At 49.1% G+C, this 14,704-nt stretch overlaps 1 protein-coding gene across 2 annotated transcripts in view; it reads right to left on the reverse strand.

Moving 5' to 3' along the window:
• Positions 1–11,467, reverse strand: part of RXRA (retinoid X receptor alpha) — a 97,105-nt gene extending 85,638 nt beyond the window's left edge. Inside the window, exon 1 of one of the 2 annotated variants that reach the window (XM_070955465.1) lies at positions 11,127–11,467. In XM_070955465.1, coding sequence (XP_070811566.1) covers positions 11,127–11,154 — 28 coding nt within the window. In that variant the 5' untranslated portion in view covers positions 11,155–11,467. Of the gene's footprint in view, positions 1–7,853; positions 7,915–11,126 lie in introns of those variants that run through there. The other variant, XM_070955463.1, reaches the window with a different exon arrangement.
• Between the last annotated feature and the right edge of the window lie 3,237 nt (positions 11,468–14,704).

The following is a 14,704-nucleotide window of genomic DNA, read 5'->3' on the forward strand; positions in this document are numbered from 1 at the left end:
CAAAATCAGAACCAGCAAGGAGACAGAAAAGTCCTTGGATCCTCCCTCTTCCTCCCCATGCCACATTTTATCAACAGCAATTCCATTTTTATGCAGGATTGCAGGGAGGAGAAAATACTGGTACAGCCCCATTTTATTTTTTCCCGGAGCACAAAGGAGGGAGAGAGTGGCCATGTGCATTTCCTCCCAAACCAAGCCCATCGTTTCTGCAACATTCCCACAAGAGAATAACTGCTTTTTAGCTCCTGGGATCAGCTGGCATCAGAGAGGCCGGAGCCCCTACCCAGAGCACCAAGCAAACCTCCATGGCTTCAGTCTCCCAACAGATTCCTCCCTCTCTGGACACAACCCCATTTAAACCATCAAGGACACAATGGGGAGGAACAAGGTGAACAGAAACAGCGGAGAAAGAAATTAGTGGGACATGGCTGGAAGAAAAAGGGCTTCCTAACCAGAGGATGGAAGGGCAGGAAGAACCCTGCCAATCATTCTACAGGGATTTAAATTGTTCAAAAGACATGGAATGGAATGGAATGGAATGGAATGGAATGGAATGGAATGGAATGGAATGGAATAGAATAGAATAGAATAGAATAGAATAGAATAGAATAGAATAGAATAGAATAGAATAGAATAGAATAGAATAGAATAGAATAGAATAGAATAGAATAGAATATAGAATAGAATAGGAATAGAATAGAACAGAACAGAACAGAATCTGGAAGGGACCTAGGAGGTCTTCTAGTCCAGCCCCCTGCTCAAGCAAGTCAACCTATACTATTTCAGAGAAAGTGACTGCTCAGTCTCTTCTTAAAAACCTCCAGTAATGGAGTGCCCATGATTTCCGGTGGCAAGCTGTTCCACTGGTTAATTGTCCTCACTGTTAGGAAGTTTCTCTCCTTAATTCCAGATTGCTTCTCTCTTTGATGAGCTTCCATCCATGGTTTCTTGTCCTGCCTTCTGGTGCTTTGGAGAACAAGTTGATTTCCTCTTCTTTGTGGCACCCTCTCAAATACTGGAAGACTGCTTTCATGTCAGTCTAATTCTTCTTTTCTCTAGACTGGCCTGCAGTTGTTCTTCATATGGTTTAGTCTCCAGGCCTTTGAACATCTTAGTTGCTCTTCTCTGAACTTTTTCCAAAGTCTCAACATCTTTTTTGTAGTATGGTGACCAAAATTGGTTGCTGTATTCCAGGTGTGGCCTTACTAGGGTTTTACAAAGTGGTACTAGTACTTTACGTGATCTAACAAAAGAGGAGGTGGAATTACATTATATGTATGAAATAGCTATACATCTATAGAAATGCAAAAGAACAATGATGAAAACTTTCTTGAATGCATTTGGAGTAATATAAAAGGAGAAAGAAATGACACTGCCATAGGGGTATACTACAGATTGCCCAACCAAACAAAGGAAATAGATGAGCTTTTTGCTAATCATTTAGCCGAGGTGTGGGGGAAGCAATACTACAATAGTAATGGAGAACTTTAACTGCCCTGAAATCAATTGGGAGACAAACTCTGCACCTAGTGGAAGATCAGACTAATTCCCGATGAACCTAGCAGACAACTTTGTCAGCCAAAAGGTACAGGAGGGAGCTACAGGGTCAGCTAAACTGGACTTAATTCTTACCAACAGAGATGAAATGATAGAGGGGGTTTAAGTTGTGGCAACTTTGGGGGTCAGTGACCATATAATAATCAACATAATGCAGGTACACACAATAGAACAAAGTCAAACTAGTGCCTTAAACTTTGAGAGAACTGATTTCAACAAACTTAGAAAGAGCTTGGAAAGGATTCCATGGATGAAGATCTTAGAGGGAAAAACAACCCAAGAAGCTTGGGAAACGCTGAAAAATGAGATTATAAAACCCACAGAAAAAGTAAAATAAGAGACCCCAGAAGAAACCAGCATGGCTACATAAAGAGCTCTCTGATAAACTGGGCAAGTATTAAAATTTTAAAGAGGGACACACAACCAAGGCAGAATACCAACAAATAGCCCAAAATTACAAAGATGAAGTCAGGAAAGCTAAGGCTCAGAATGAAGTAAGACTTGCAAGAAATGTCAATAATAACAATAATGAAGTTTCTTTCAAAATGTAAAAACCAAAAAAAAAAAAAATCAAGGAAACAAGCAGTCTACTAATCAAGAGGTGGTATCCAGCAGGTTCTGACCAGTTCTGGAAAACAGTGGAAATTTTGAGTAGTTCAGGGAACCGGTAAATACCACCTCTGACTGACCCTGCCCCCATCTATTCTCTGCCTCCCGAGTCCCAGCTGATCGGGAGGAAATGGGGATTTTGCAGTAACCTTCCCCTGCCACGCCCACCAAGCCACACCCACAGAACCATAGTAAAAATTTTGAATCCCACCACTGCTACTAATGGAAGAAGATGGCAAGGAGCTGATGGGCAGCAGGGAGAAAATGGAACTACTTAATTCATTTTTTACATCTGTCTTTACACAAAAGGAAAAAATAGTTAGTTCAACCTAACAAAATCAATACTGTAAAAAACAAGATTAGGAATATAAATCAAAATAGGCAAGAAAGTGGTAAGACAACACCTGTCTGTTCTAGACAAGATTTCAATCACCGGGACCAAGTGAATTATATCCCAGGGTACTGAAGGAGCTGACAGATGTGATCTCGGAACTGCTGAACTATATCTTTCTAATATCCTGGAGCACTCGGGAACTACCATAGGACTGGAAAGCAGCTGACGGTTCCAATCTTCAAAAAAAAGCGGGGGGAAATGGACCCAGGAAACTACAGATCCATCAGCCTGACATCAATACCTGAGAAAATCCTGGAAAAGATAATCAAGCAAGGGATCTGTGAACACCTAGAAACAAGCAAAGCTATTACTAGAAACCAACATGGGTTTGTCAAAGACAGATCATGCCAGACCAATCTTATTTCATTCTTTGACAAAGTGACTAAATTAGTGGACCAGTAAAATGCTGTGAACTTGGACTTCAGTAAGGCATTTGACAAAGTAGACCACAATCGACTTCTTAGTAAGACAGAAAAATGTAGGATACACAGCATCACCACCCGATGGATTCGCAACAACCAACCACTCTCAATGTATAGTCCTCAATAGAACGACATTAAGTACACTGAGAGCATATGCACCAAAAACAAATTCCTTGTGTGTCCAATCACATGGCCAATAAAGAATTCTATTCTATTCTATTTACATGGAGGGAAACAAGCAGTGGAGTACCTCAGGGTTCTGTTTTAGGCCGAGTGTTCTTCGATATCTTCATAAATGATTTGGATGAGTGAATAGAAGGGGAACTCATCAAATTTGCAGAACACTAAGCTGGGGGGAATAGCGAACACTTTGAAGATAGACTCAAGATATAGAAGGATCTTGACAGACTTGAACACTGGACGGTACCTAACAAAAGGAAATTCAATGATAAGAAAAGTAAGGTTTTACACTTAGGCAGGAAAAACCAAATACACAGATACAAAACAGATTACCTGGCTCAACAGTTGAGACTGTGAGAGGGATCTGGGGGTCTTAGTGGACAATCACTTAACTATGAGCTAGCAGCTGCCAAAAAAGTCAATTAACAGAGGGACAGAATCAAGGTCAAGCCAAGTGTTAGTATAACTCATAGCCTACAGATCTGATCTGAAATCCAAAATCACAAAAATTGTGAGGATTTAGGAAGAGCCGGCACATGGCAGGGGTCAGACTGTTCTCCCTTTCACCATGAAGAAAAGGGTTCAGCTCCACATTTGGTCACAAAGCCACCTGGTTCTGTTTCCTCCAATGAAACTGGCAGATTTGCTATGAAGATACTGGGCACTCTTTATGCAATTTGATGTGACTGCAGCCCACTAAGTCTTTTGTTTACAATGGGTGGAAATTGGACAAATAAACACAAAAAGTGAGGTCTGGAAGCAAGAACAGAATGACAAGTCTAACAAAGGAGAAAAAAGCCAAGGGCAGGTTTTCTTGTAGCTCCTTCATGTTCCCTGTAGGAGTAGAATAAATACACTATAGAAAATGTTAGCAAATGCACAAATAAAGAGTAATTCCACATAGCATCATAATTCCACATAAGTTAAGGAAAACCATTAGTCTCTCATTTCAGAAGACAAAGTTCACACCACCAAGACTAAGCAGAAGCAGGCTTCCGGTTTGGCTTCCGTCGTCGCTAGACGGTCTTTTGGGACCGCCACCCCCGCCGCCCGTAAAGAGCCGCCTTTACAGCTGAGAGGCGGCTCGAAAAACTCCGTTTCTTTAAGGAAATGTGAGGAGAGCCGGCGAGAACAGGTAGAGCCCTCTGCGAAGTCCCCAGAGTGTTTTTTTTACTCTTGGGGAGGAAGCAGGATGAGGCTCCCTATCCAGCTCGCTGTTGCTCCGGGCTTCGGGGGAACTCTGTGCTTTGCAGAGCTAGACGATGTGACCAACCTAATCAGCGAAAACTAACAGATTGTTTGAATAAGCAGGATGAAATCCAGTTTTGGGACTCTAAATTGCAAGTATTTGTAACAACCCTATGATTGATTTTAAGAATGAAGAAAGAGTGAAAGGGGGGGGGGGAAATGTTTAAAATGGCGGCTGGCTGAGGCTTGAGAAGAAAGCTGAAAGCGAAAGTCTTTCCGTTTGAATGGTTTAATATGCTACAAAGTATTTGAAGCAATAGCGCTGGCTAGAAGAGAAGAGAAAAATTTCTGTTTCATGCTTCTTCCTTCTTAGAGACTTGATATTGATATTGTGTGGAGAGAAGACTTTTTCTTTAAAAAGAGTCTGTTTGCGTGGCAGGATGGCGTTAAAACTGACAAAGCCAGACAACCAAGATGTGGGGGGGGGGGCTCCCCCATTTATAAATCACAAGAGCAATTTTGAGCTCGCAGATGCAGAAGAATGGTTTTAAAGATTTAAAGGAATTTGTTGTGGAGGAGTTGGCAAGACATGATGAGATTATGAACCAGAATCTTGAAAAATTTAGACAGGAAATTAAAGAGTTGGTTCAACAAAAGTATGATAACCTGAAGCGCTACATTGTAACAGCTTTGAAAAGCTTTTCAGAAGTAATTCTAAAGATGGATAAAGATATCAATTTAGAAATAGAGTCTAAAATGAAGGAAGCTGATTATAAGATTTATAATCTGGATAATAAAATACAAAGAATTGAAAATGATTTGACAATGATTCAAGAAAATAGCTCAGAAGTAGTCTAAAATGAAGGAAGCTGATCACAAGACTTACAATGTAGATAATATAAAGCAAAGGATTGAAAATGAAGTTACAATGATGCAATTCAGATCCATGGAATTTGCGATCAGAATGAGGGGAATACAGGAAAATAACAGAGAGGACTTGAGAAAGATGTCTGCTGAAGTTCTGGCTGTGATTTTAAAGGTTAGTTTTGAAGAGGTATTCTGTAAGATTGATAAGGTCTACAGAGTAAATTCTTGGGTGGCAAAGCAAAGACAATTGCCTAGAGATGTGGTGATTTATTTTACTGATAAAGGAATAAGAAATGATATTGTGCAAAAGTCTTTTAACTCCACTCTAGAAATGAATGGAACGAAGATCTGGATATATAAAGAGCTGCCGTCCAAGATGTTAAAAGATAGAAAGGACTTTGGATTTTTGGTGACTGAGCTAAAGAAACAAAACATCCCATTTAGGAGGGATGTTCCAGTTGGTATAATATTGAGATATCAAGGAGAAAGATATCAATTAAACACAGTTGAAAAAGCGGAAGAATTTTACTACAAGGTTTTTAAAATGGGCCCAACATCTCCACGTATGTCATCAGTGTCAGGAATACAGGAGGGGGATAAAGAAAAGCAAAATGAACAAGAGATTGAAACTCAGGTTAAGCAGATGGAGATGGAGGTAATGGAAAAACAAGTTATAGAGGGCTTTTTGGACGAGCCGCTTTTGGATTCTCCTTCAGAGGCTATAGCTGGATCACCTATAAATATAAAAGAGGCGGCTTTGGATCTCAGTTTGATGTCTTATCAAGTTAAAGACCAGCATGTAATTCAATCAGCTGATATACAAGTCCTAGAAAGGCAACCAGGGTGGAGATCTAAACCACAACAAGTTAAGAAAAGAAGAAGCAGGTTCTACAAAACTAAAAAATTTTAAACTAAACAATTCTTTTTTAGCCAACAGATTAATGCCAGTTATTTAAGAGACGATTAAATATAATAAGCGAGATTTATAGAAGGCTGATACATGAAAATATAACTGAGGCAAATTACAGACTTATACTATTTTGAGAAGAAGAACAGATCTCTGCAGTGCTGGTGTTTTTGGGATGTGGAAGATGGCCTGTGACTGAGTGGACTGGAACTTTCTATTTTGGACTCTCTGAAAAATGGATTACATATATGTTGAGCTATAAGGCAAGAGAACTATGGAATTGGGGCATGCAGATGATCTGGCTGTTACCCTAACGTGGTTGTTGGAATTAATAATCTAGACAAAAGACATTACAGAAGATACCATATGGAATATAAATATAAAGTCACTGGGGGGGGGTTATATACAGAAATACTTATTAATGATGGGGGCAGATGGTAATTGAAGATACTGAATATACTGTTGGACGCAGGACTTGATGTTACCCTAACATGGTCGATGGAATTAACAATCTAGTTGAAAGACATTACAGAAGATACTATATGGAATACAAATTTAAAGTCATTTGAGGGTTTTATGGAAATATCTTTTAGTGATATGGGCAGAAGAATAAAGATATTAAATATATTATGTATGGTAGACCTGTAGGAAAGTGGGTGATATAAAATTGATATGGTACAAGGGGATAGGTTAGGTTACTGATTGCTTAGTTTAGGAAAAGTGATGTTATGTTTAGATATTAATATATTTAAAAGAAATATAAGTATCCAGGTGGAGGAAATGGGTAGATTATGAGTAAAATAAATGCCAAATTAGGATCTATTATATAGTTTTTAGCCGAATGCTGTTAAATGTATAGTATACAGGGGATATAATAATAATGTTAGGAAGAAACGTATAGCACATAGGGGGTGGTGTATAAGGGTGGTAAAGTATTATATAATGTGATATTAAGCTGGATTTCATCTTGGAGAAGCCATGGGGGGAGGGAAGGGGAAGGGTGAGGGGGGGTGGGGGGGAAAGGGGGGAAAATTTGTATTTGAAAAACTTTTTCAATTAAAAAAAAAAAAAGACTAAGCAGAAGCAGTATGGGAGGAGAACTGAAAGGAAAGGGGTCCTGCACTTCTGTCCCTGAGGGAAAGACCCCAGACCACCATTCGGAGATGAGCTGCTCCTAAAATGAGAACTAAAAAGTGCCCCCTCTAACCAAGATGAACAGCACACACATCATATTGAATCGTATGATATATCATATATCCTAATTAGTTAGTTTTGGCGAGCGTCTCCGAGTGGTGGAGGCTAAGAGGTCCTATGGAGAGCAGGTGGAAGGCCAGAGACAAATCCAGGCTGGGCCTGGACTCCTTGAAGCCTGCTTGGCCTCCATTGGCCTTTTCCCTCAATGTCTATAAAACGGTCTGAAGGGTACCAGGAAGAATGGGGAGAAGTCAGAGGTTTCCCTGCTTGGGGACAGACCTGCCAGCCCTTCCATCCTGGGTCACAGGAGGCCCAACTCTGGAACTGCTAAGTGAGGAGGGGGAAGGAGAGGAGAGGAGAAGGAAAGAGACCCCCCCATACACACCCACCCACCCGCCCTCCAAGGCCTTCCAGCTGCTGTCCCCCAAAGGCCAAGGGCTGGTAAGTAAAGGTGGAGGGAGGCCCCCACCCGCACCCCAGATGACTCCCAAGGAGCCCGTATTTTCCCAACACGCGAAACTTCCTAAGCTCCCACCTTGGCTCCCTCTCTGCATGCCATCCGCACAGATCCTGCACCTGAGCGGCCCCAAGAGCTCTGCCGGCGGCCGCATTTACACCGTATCCTGAAGCCAAGCTGACCAAGCAGGCCGGATTTGCGCAAGAAGCCGAGCAGTTCAAAATAATCATTCCGGTTGAAAGTGACCAAGTTTCGCCTCCGGTCGGCAGCCGCAACAAATACACACACACAGCGCCCGGTGCGGCTCCTCGGAGGCTCCCCAGGCTTATCTTCACCGCGCCCCGCGGCCAGACCGGGCGCTGACCGAGGGCGACACGGAAGACGCGTTTTCGAGGCCGAGTAGCCGCCGGGCGGCTTGCGGCGGCCACGTCAGTCTCGGAAGGCGCCGCGGACCGTCCGCTTCCCTTCCCCGCCCCGCCCGCTTCCTGGCCTTCTGGGGAAGCCGCGGCCGGCGCGGCGCAGTGGAGCCGGAGAGAACTGCGCGAGTCCGGCGCTGGACTCTCCCCTCCCGCAATGGAGGAAGGCCCCGCCCAGGCCCCCCTCCCCAATGGCCGATAGTTCCCTCCAGCGCGCCCCCCCCCTCACCCACCCACCCCCATTGGTCCTGCTCAAGTTTCTGGCTCCCCGAGGGGGGCTTGGAAGCGGCCACAATCACTGCCGGCCACGCAGGCCCGCTGAGGCTTGGAAGGGAGCCCAGCCAGGGATGGCGCATTGGTTGTGTGAAGCCAGGCCTCGGAAGGATCCACTCCAACCCGAGTCACAGGAGAGGATTTTTCTCCCTTCCCTCCGGCTTGAAGGCAAGCGGCTGAATGAAGTCCAGCCCCCATGAAGAAGGGCTTTCCCTGCAGGAGCTGCTGGACACCCCCACCCCCCATGACCCTGCCATGGGACTCTGCCAAGCCTAATATCTAACCCCTGATAATAAGCTGACTGCAGCTGCTGCGCTCCTCGGGACGGCCAAGTGAGTGGCCCAGATGTCTTCTTGGGATAACAGGAGCCCCCCCTGCATCAAGACAATGGCCAGGTTCTCCCAACAGGTCAATTCTGCCTTGGCACAAAAGGGAGGGAGGGAGCAGAGCCCTGGCACTGGGTGCAAAGAAGCCAACTTGCCTGGGAGGCTGGACTCTCTTTGGGAAAGGACCACAGCTGGCTGGAGTGCAAGACAAACAGACCCACAAAAGTTTAACCGGCATCAATTTGTTTAAAAAAGAAAAATCGACAGAGGAATCGACATTGCAGTAATTCATTGTGTAACCAGAGCACGGACTCTGAATGCCCAACAGTCCAGCAGGGAGGGAATGGAGGCAGACCTTCCCCACTCTGGAGCCTTCAACACAATCCCAGAGACCTCAGTGAGGAAAATCTCAGTCCTGCTTGCAAAGGGTGCAAAACGCCCCCCCCCCAAACAGGCTAATGTGAGCAGCAGAGCCAGATAAGCAGATACTCCCTACCCAGCATCCTTTGGGGCAGCCAGTGAGGAGCTTCGCACAATGCCACCGGCAACAGTGGCTGCGAGGTACATGATCCTTCTGTGACACCACAGTCCATCAGTCAACAGTCAGGACTTACAGAAGGGAGACCAATCTCACTCGAAGAGGTGGCAGGGCAGCCGCAGTGGGGGAAAAGTCAAAATCACTTAATTAGAATTATGTTAATGAAAGCTAAATATAATTACCATGTTCTGCCCAATGGTGACAGGAAATATCATCCAGTGACAATTCTGCAGCCTCGGACCCTAGCTGGCCTCAGGCATCTGCATGGGAGAAATTCTGCAACCAAGCAGGCAAATCCCTGTTTGCCTCACCTGGATCAGAAATGCACACCTATGTGATGGTCTCTGGTCGCTCAGATGCCAGTTGTGCGCTGGGGACCCTGAGTGGGTGGAGACTCATCAGCCTCCCAGAAATTGTGAATCATAGGTTGCCAATGCAACAACCTCGATGGCTGTCAAAGAGCTCCCTAAATGGCACCTCTCAGCCCAGGCCTGGGGCATCTCTGCTCAATTGGTTTTCTCACTCAATCAATTCTCCGGCTTCGGTGTCAGCCGGAATCCTACTATAATCGCACGCTTTGCGATTAGCTGATCAGCTCTTGACAACCGGTCTCTGTGGAGCTTCAGATACAGAACCGCGGCTTTTCACGATAAAACCCGCCTTTTGCTCCGCACGGGAAGCACTTCTTGCTTTCAAGGCAGAGAAGGGCCAACAAAGCCGGAGCGGCGGGCGGGATGTCGACCTAATGAGTTGTTTACATGCCTGCTGAGCCCCAACCGCCCCCCCCCCACTCCGGAGCGCCTCTGCCTCACACCCACAACAGAAACAACACGCCCGCTGATGCCCGCAGTTGTCAACACCTCCGGCAGCCTCCGGGGCTCCGGCCTTCCTGCTCCGGGTTTTGGGGGCAGAGTTCGCGGAGGAGCGGAAAGCGCAGCGCAGGCCAGCCCCACAGCCGAGCTCTGGCCGCGGCCCTCCGAGGCGACGAGCCACGGCCTCCCTCGGCATCGCTGTCGAGCGCGGCCCCTTCCCTGCCTGCAGGGCTCCCTCCCCCAGCGCCCCTCTCAACGGCGACCCCGACCGAGAGGCCGGCCCGCTGCTCATGCCCCGAGGAGCGCGCTTGGAGGCGGCGCCGAACCCCGCGGAGCCTCGGGACGCCTGCCCGGCTTCGGGAAAAGGGGCTCCGCCAAGTTCCACGAGGCCCCGGGAACAGGGCGGGGAGGCGAGGCCGGAGCGCGGCAAGTTTGACACGGGGGCGGCGGCGGGAGGGAGCGGCGAGGGGCGGCCGGGCAGCTCTCCCGAAGGTCATGGCGACGCCTCTCGAACCGCCCGGGAGGACCCTCGGCCGAGCCGCGCCGGACTGGAAGGTCGCCCGCTACAGCCGAGAACGGGAGACCGACCGGGGCGTCCAGGAAGCTCCGGCTCTTCGGGCCCCCTCGGCCTCCCGCCCCGGGCCTCGTCTTGCCGGCCGCCCGGCAGGAGTTGCAGATCCCCGCGACTTGCCGCCGCTCCCGGCACTCGGACTGAGCCCTCCGGGCGGCGAGGAGGCCTGGCGCCGGGCCGAAGCTTCCTGCCGCGCAGAGAAACGCTCCGGGCCGCGCAACTGGCAGAGGCGGCCGCTCCCCCCGCCGCTCCCCGGCCCGAGCCTGCTCGGGGGCAAAAGAGGCAGCCGCTGCCCGCGCCCTCGCCCGGGTTGCCGCCCCCAGCGCGCGGGGCTCCCGTTTGTCCCAAGCCCCCCCCCCCCCACCCCTTTCCTCGGAAAAAAAAGAAGCCAGCAGCAGCAGCAGCAGCAACTCACCCAGCGGGAGGAAATGTTTGGTGTCCATGTCTGCAATTTAACTCATGCCCAGCGGCGCGGCGTGGCGATCGGCGGCGGGAAAGAGCCGAGGCGGCGGGAGGGCCCCGCTGCGGAGCCCGCCGAGCCAGAGGCGCAGGGAGGCGGATCCCGGGGCGGCCGGCTGGAAGGGCCCTTCCGCGTCGCGCTGGCGGATGGGGGGCCGGGGCTCTCCTCCCCCCTCCCGCGGCGGCGGCTCCGGAGCCTCGCTCCCTGCCTCGCCTCCTCCTCCTCCTCCTCGCAGACAGAAGCGCCTTTCGAAAGGCCGCCGGAGGCAGAGCCAGTCCCGCGGGGTGTGCGCAACGCCGCGGCGGAGGGAGTTGGGGAAACTCGCCCAACAATGTAACTAAAGTACAGGACTTGTGTCGGGGCCTGCGCGCGCCCGCAGCTGGCGGCCGGGGGCGAGCGAGGAGCGAGCCAGTGCGCGCGCCCGCTCTCTCTCCAGGAGCAGCAGTGCAAAGGGGCCCGGCGAAGGGGGAGTCCGACGGCCGACCGGCCACGGCGACGGGGCGGTGCGCTGGGCCGTTCCCGGGGCGGGGGCTCTCGGCGGCCCTCCCCGCGCGCCCACAGGGCCGGCTTTCCCGGAGCGGCTCGGACGTCTCGAGTGCCAGCTGGAGAACGGGGGCTTCGTGGGGGAGGGAAGCGGCGTGGAAGCCGCCCGGGTCCCGGACTCTGGCTGCCCGCCATCGGCTGGACGAGGGGCGGGGAGGGGCGGCGGGTCCAGCGCGGAAGGAAGCCGACTTGCCGGAGAGCCGGAGCCCTGAGGGCGCTGCCCCCCTCTCGGCACTGCTCCGGCCAACCGCCCGAGATACGGGCCATCGGTCTCTCGGCGGCGACGGCTCCCGGCCCGCTCCTGGCCTGAAAAGCGAAGCCGGGCTGGGATTGTCGGCTGCCGCCCGGCGCGAATCCCACGGACCGCTCGCAGCCCCGAGCTGGGCTGGCCTTGGCGTCGGCTCCGCAAACACGGCCGGGGCCGGAGGGCGCGCTCAGCCACCCACAGGCCGAGGCGGAGGGGCCCCCGACCCCGCCTGGCCATTGGCTGCCCGGCAGGACGGGCCGAAGCCTGGAGCACGCTCCCCTCCCCCCACTTATTCCGAGCGGGGAGGGGCGCCTCTCCTCCGGCCCTCCAATCGCAACGAGGGGGCGGGCCCAGTCAGCGCGCGCGTTTTGGGTTCGTGGAGGGGACGCGCGCGGCCGAAGCCCACGGAGACGCGGGAAGACGGAGCTGACAAGCCGGGAACGGGGCTTGTTCGAGGGGACGCCTGCCAAGCAAGCGCCTCGTGTGGGCAGGCAGACTCGGGCGAAGAAGGTGACACATATATATGCCAGAAACTTTGGGATCCCCCATCGCGATCGGACACCCAGGTCAAGTGGGGACAGCCTGGTCAAATGGGGGGGGGCACAGATTAAACAGGACAGATTAAACCTGGAAGCAAGGAGAAATTGACTAGACATACCCAATTCTTGCAACCTTTCTTCATATATTTTAGGCTTAGCCCCTCTTTATTGCTCTTCTCTGCATTCTTTCCAGAGTCTCAACATCTTTATATTGTGGTTACCAAAACTGACTGCAATGTTCCAAGTGTGGTGTTACCAAGGCATTATAAGTGATACTAACTCTTCACATGGATCTTGATTCTATCCCTCTGTTGATGCAACCTAGGCTTTTTTGGTGGCTGCCACACACTGCTGGCTCATATTTAAGTGACTGTCCACTAGAACTCCAAGATCCCTCTCACAGTTACCACTATTGATCCAGGGCTCTAGAGCAGGGGTCTCCAACCTTTGCTGGCTGGGGAATTCTGGGAGTTGAAGTCTGCCAGGCTTAAAGTTGCCAAGATTGGAGACCCCTGCTCTAGAGAAGGTTTTGATATTGCAAAAGAAGAGGAGAATCGGCAAGATGGATGGGCTCAGTCACAGTGAGGATGAGGGCAGAATTGGGAAACCGGTTGAGAACAGATCTTCAATCTGTTCAACTACAATATGTGGTTGCTAAGAATCAACAATGCACCTAGTGGAAGATGGCACACAATCATTAAACAATCAAGTTACTGGATAACTAACCAATTAGATAATAGCTTTCACACCAAGACCGAAGAGAACTACATTCTGAAATTCCTAATTTCAATCAATACCAAAGTTTAAAAAGTCCTTGATGATATTCTTGAAAGTTTGGAAAATATAACACAAACTTGCAGCTAAATCATATTGGCCATATTCATCTTCCCCAGATACTCCATGGAATCCTAGGCCATCTATAAAACAAGTTTCTTCTTCATCTGAATCAAGGATAAAGTTCAGAATTACCCACTGAGAAAACTTTCTAAGAATCTCTGAATCAAAAGACACAAGGAAGCAGAACATAACTTCCATCCTATAGTCATATAGTTGTCAAAACTGACCTACCAGAATGGAATGGCACCACTCAAACCTGGGAACAGTACACTTTTGACTTTGGTCAGATTGGCACTTCCCCATTCAAGGGGGGGGTGCTATTTGGGGGTCTTCCTGTAATTGCAGCTCCTTCTTGTTGAACATGTGTTGATTGTGGCCCAGAAGACCTTTGCATCAGTGTGCCAGTTGCAATCTTTCCCAGCTTGGCCCTTCAGATGCCCTGGTCACCAACTGACTTGACTACTGCAGCATGGTCCTCTTTGGGCTGCTCTCAAAGACCCTATTGAAGTTTCAACTTCAGTGGTCCAGAATGTAGTGGTGCAAGAAATGAGCTGCAGTGGCTGCTGCTTCTGGGTGTGATTCAAGGGCGCTACTTAGAAAGCCTTATATGGCAGAGGTCCTGGTTCCCTGAAGGACCACCAAAGCATCTGTCCAGATCTTGGCACTCTCTTGTTCCTTCAATTAAATGGTGACTCTCTTGGGACCCAGGAGGGGCACCTTCTCCGTAGCAGCACCTGCTCTCTGACATGAGGCTCCTCGCGATTTTCAAAGGTTTCCCACCCTGCTGGTGTTTTGGAGGGGCCTGAAGACTTGGCTCTTCACCTGGCCTTTGATGTGGGGAGGGATAATTGAAGCTCCTTTCTTATTATTCTTCCCACCTGAGTTTGTTATTCTGCCATTTCTACATTTTTCATTTATATTCATGTCTTACTTTTACCTTTTAAGTCATTTGTAAACCACCCAAGGTTGATGGGAGTTGGGCAGCAGTTTAAATTAAGTTAAATTAATTCTTGAGCTCCAATGGCATCCAGTTGGTTTTCTCCAATTATGCTATAAACAGACCGGTTATCAAAATGAGATTAGAAACGGGAGTTTCTGGCTGAGGTACAAAACGTGTGAACTCCCCCCTTGTGCTCTGCGGCTTCTGCTGGGATCCTTTTCAAGTCCTCAGGGTTTCCAGTAGCACAAGAAAGAAACTCTAAGGCCAGACGGAAAAGTATCCTTCAGATGTTTCGCTGCATCCTTAATCCAAGATGACAAAGATGATGCACTGAAAATTGTACATGATTTAAGGACCAAGTGAAAAAGCACAGAGGGAAACTGGCAGGCCAGCCACATAACTGTGAAGAAGTCATGCTTATATCAAC

The sequence above is a fragment of the Pituophis catenifer genome, unplaced genomic scaffold, assembly GCF_029215685.1.
Source record: "Pituophis catenifer annectens isolate HBS135680 unplaced genomic scaffold, rPitCat1.0.hap2 SCAF_17, whole genome shotgun sequence".
NCBI lineage: Eukaryota > Metazoa > Chordata > Lepidosauria > Squamata > Colubridae > Pituophis > Pituophis catenifer.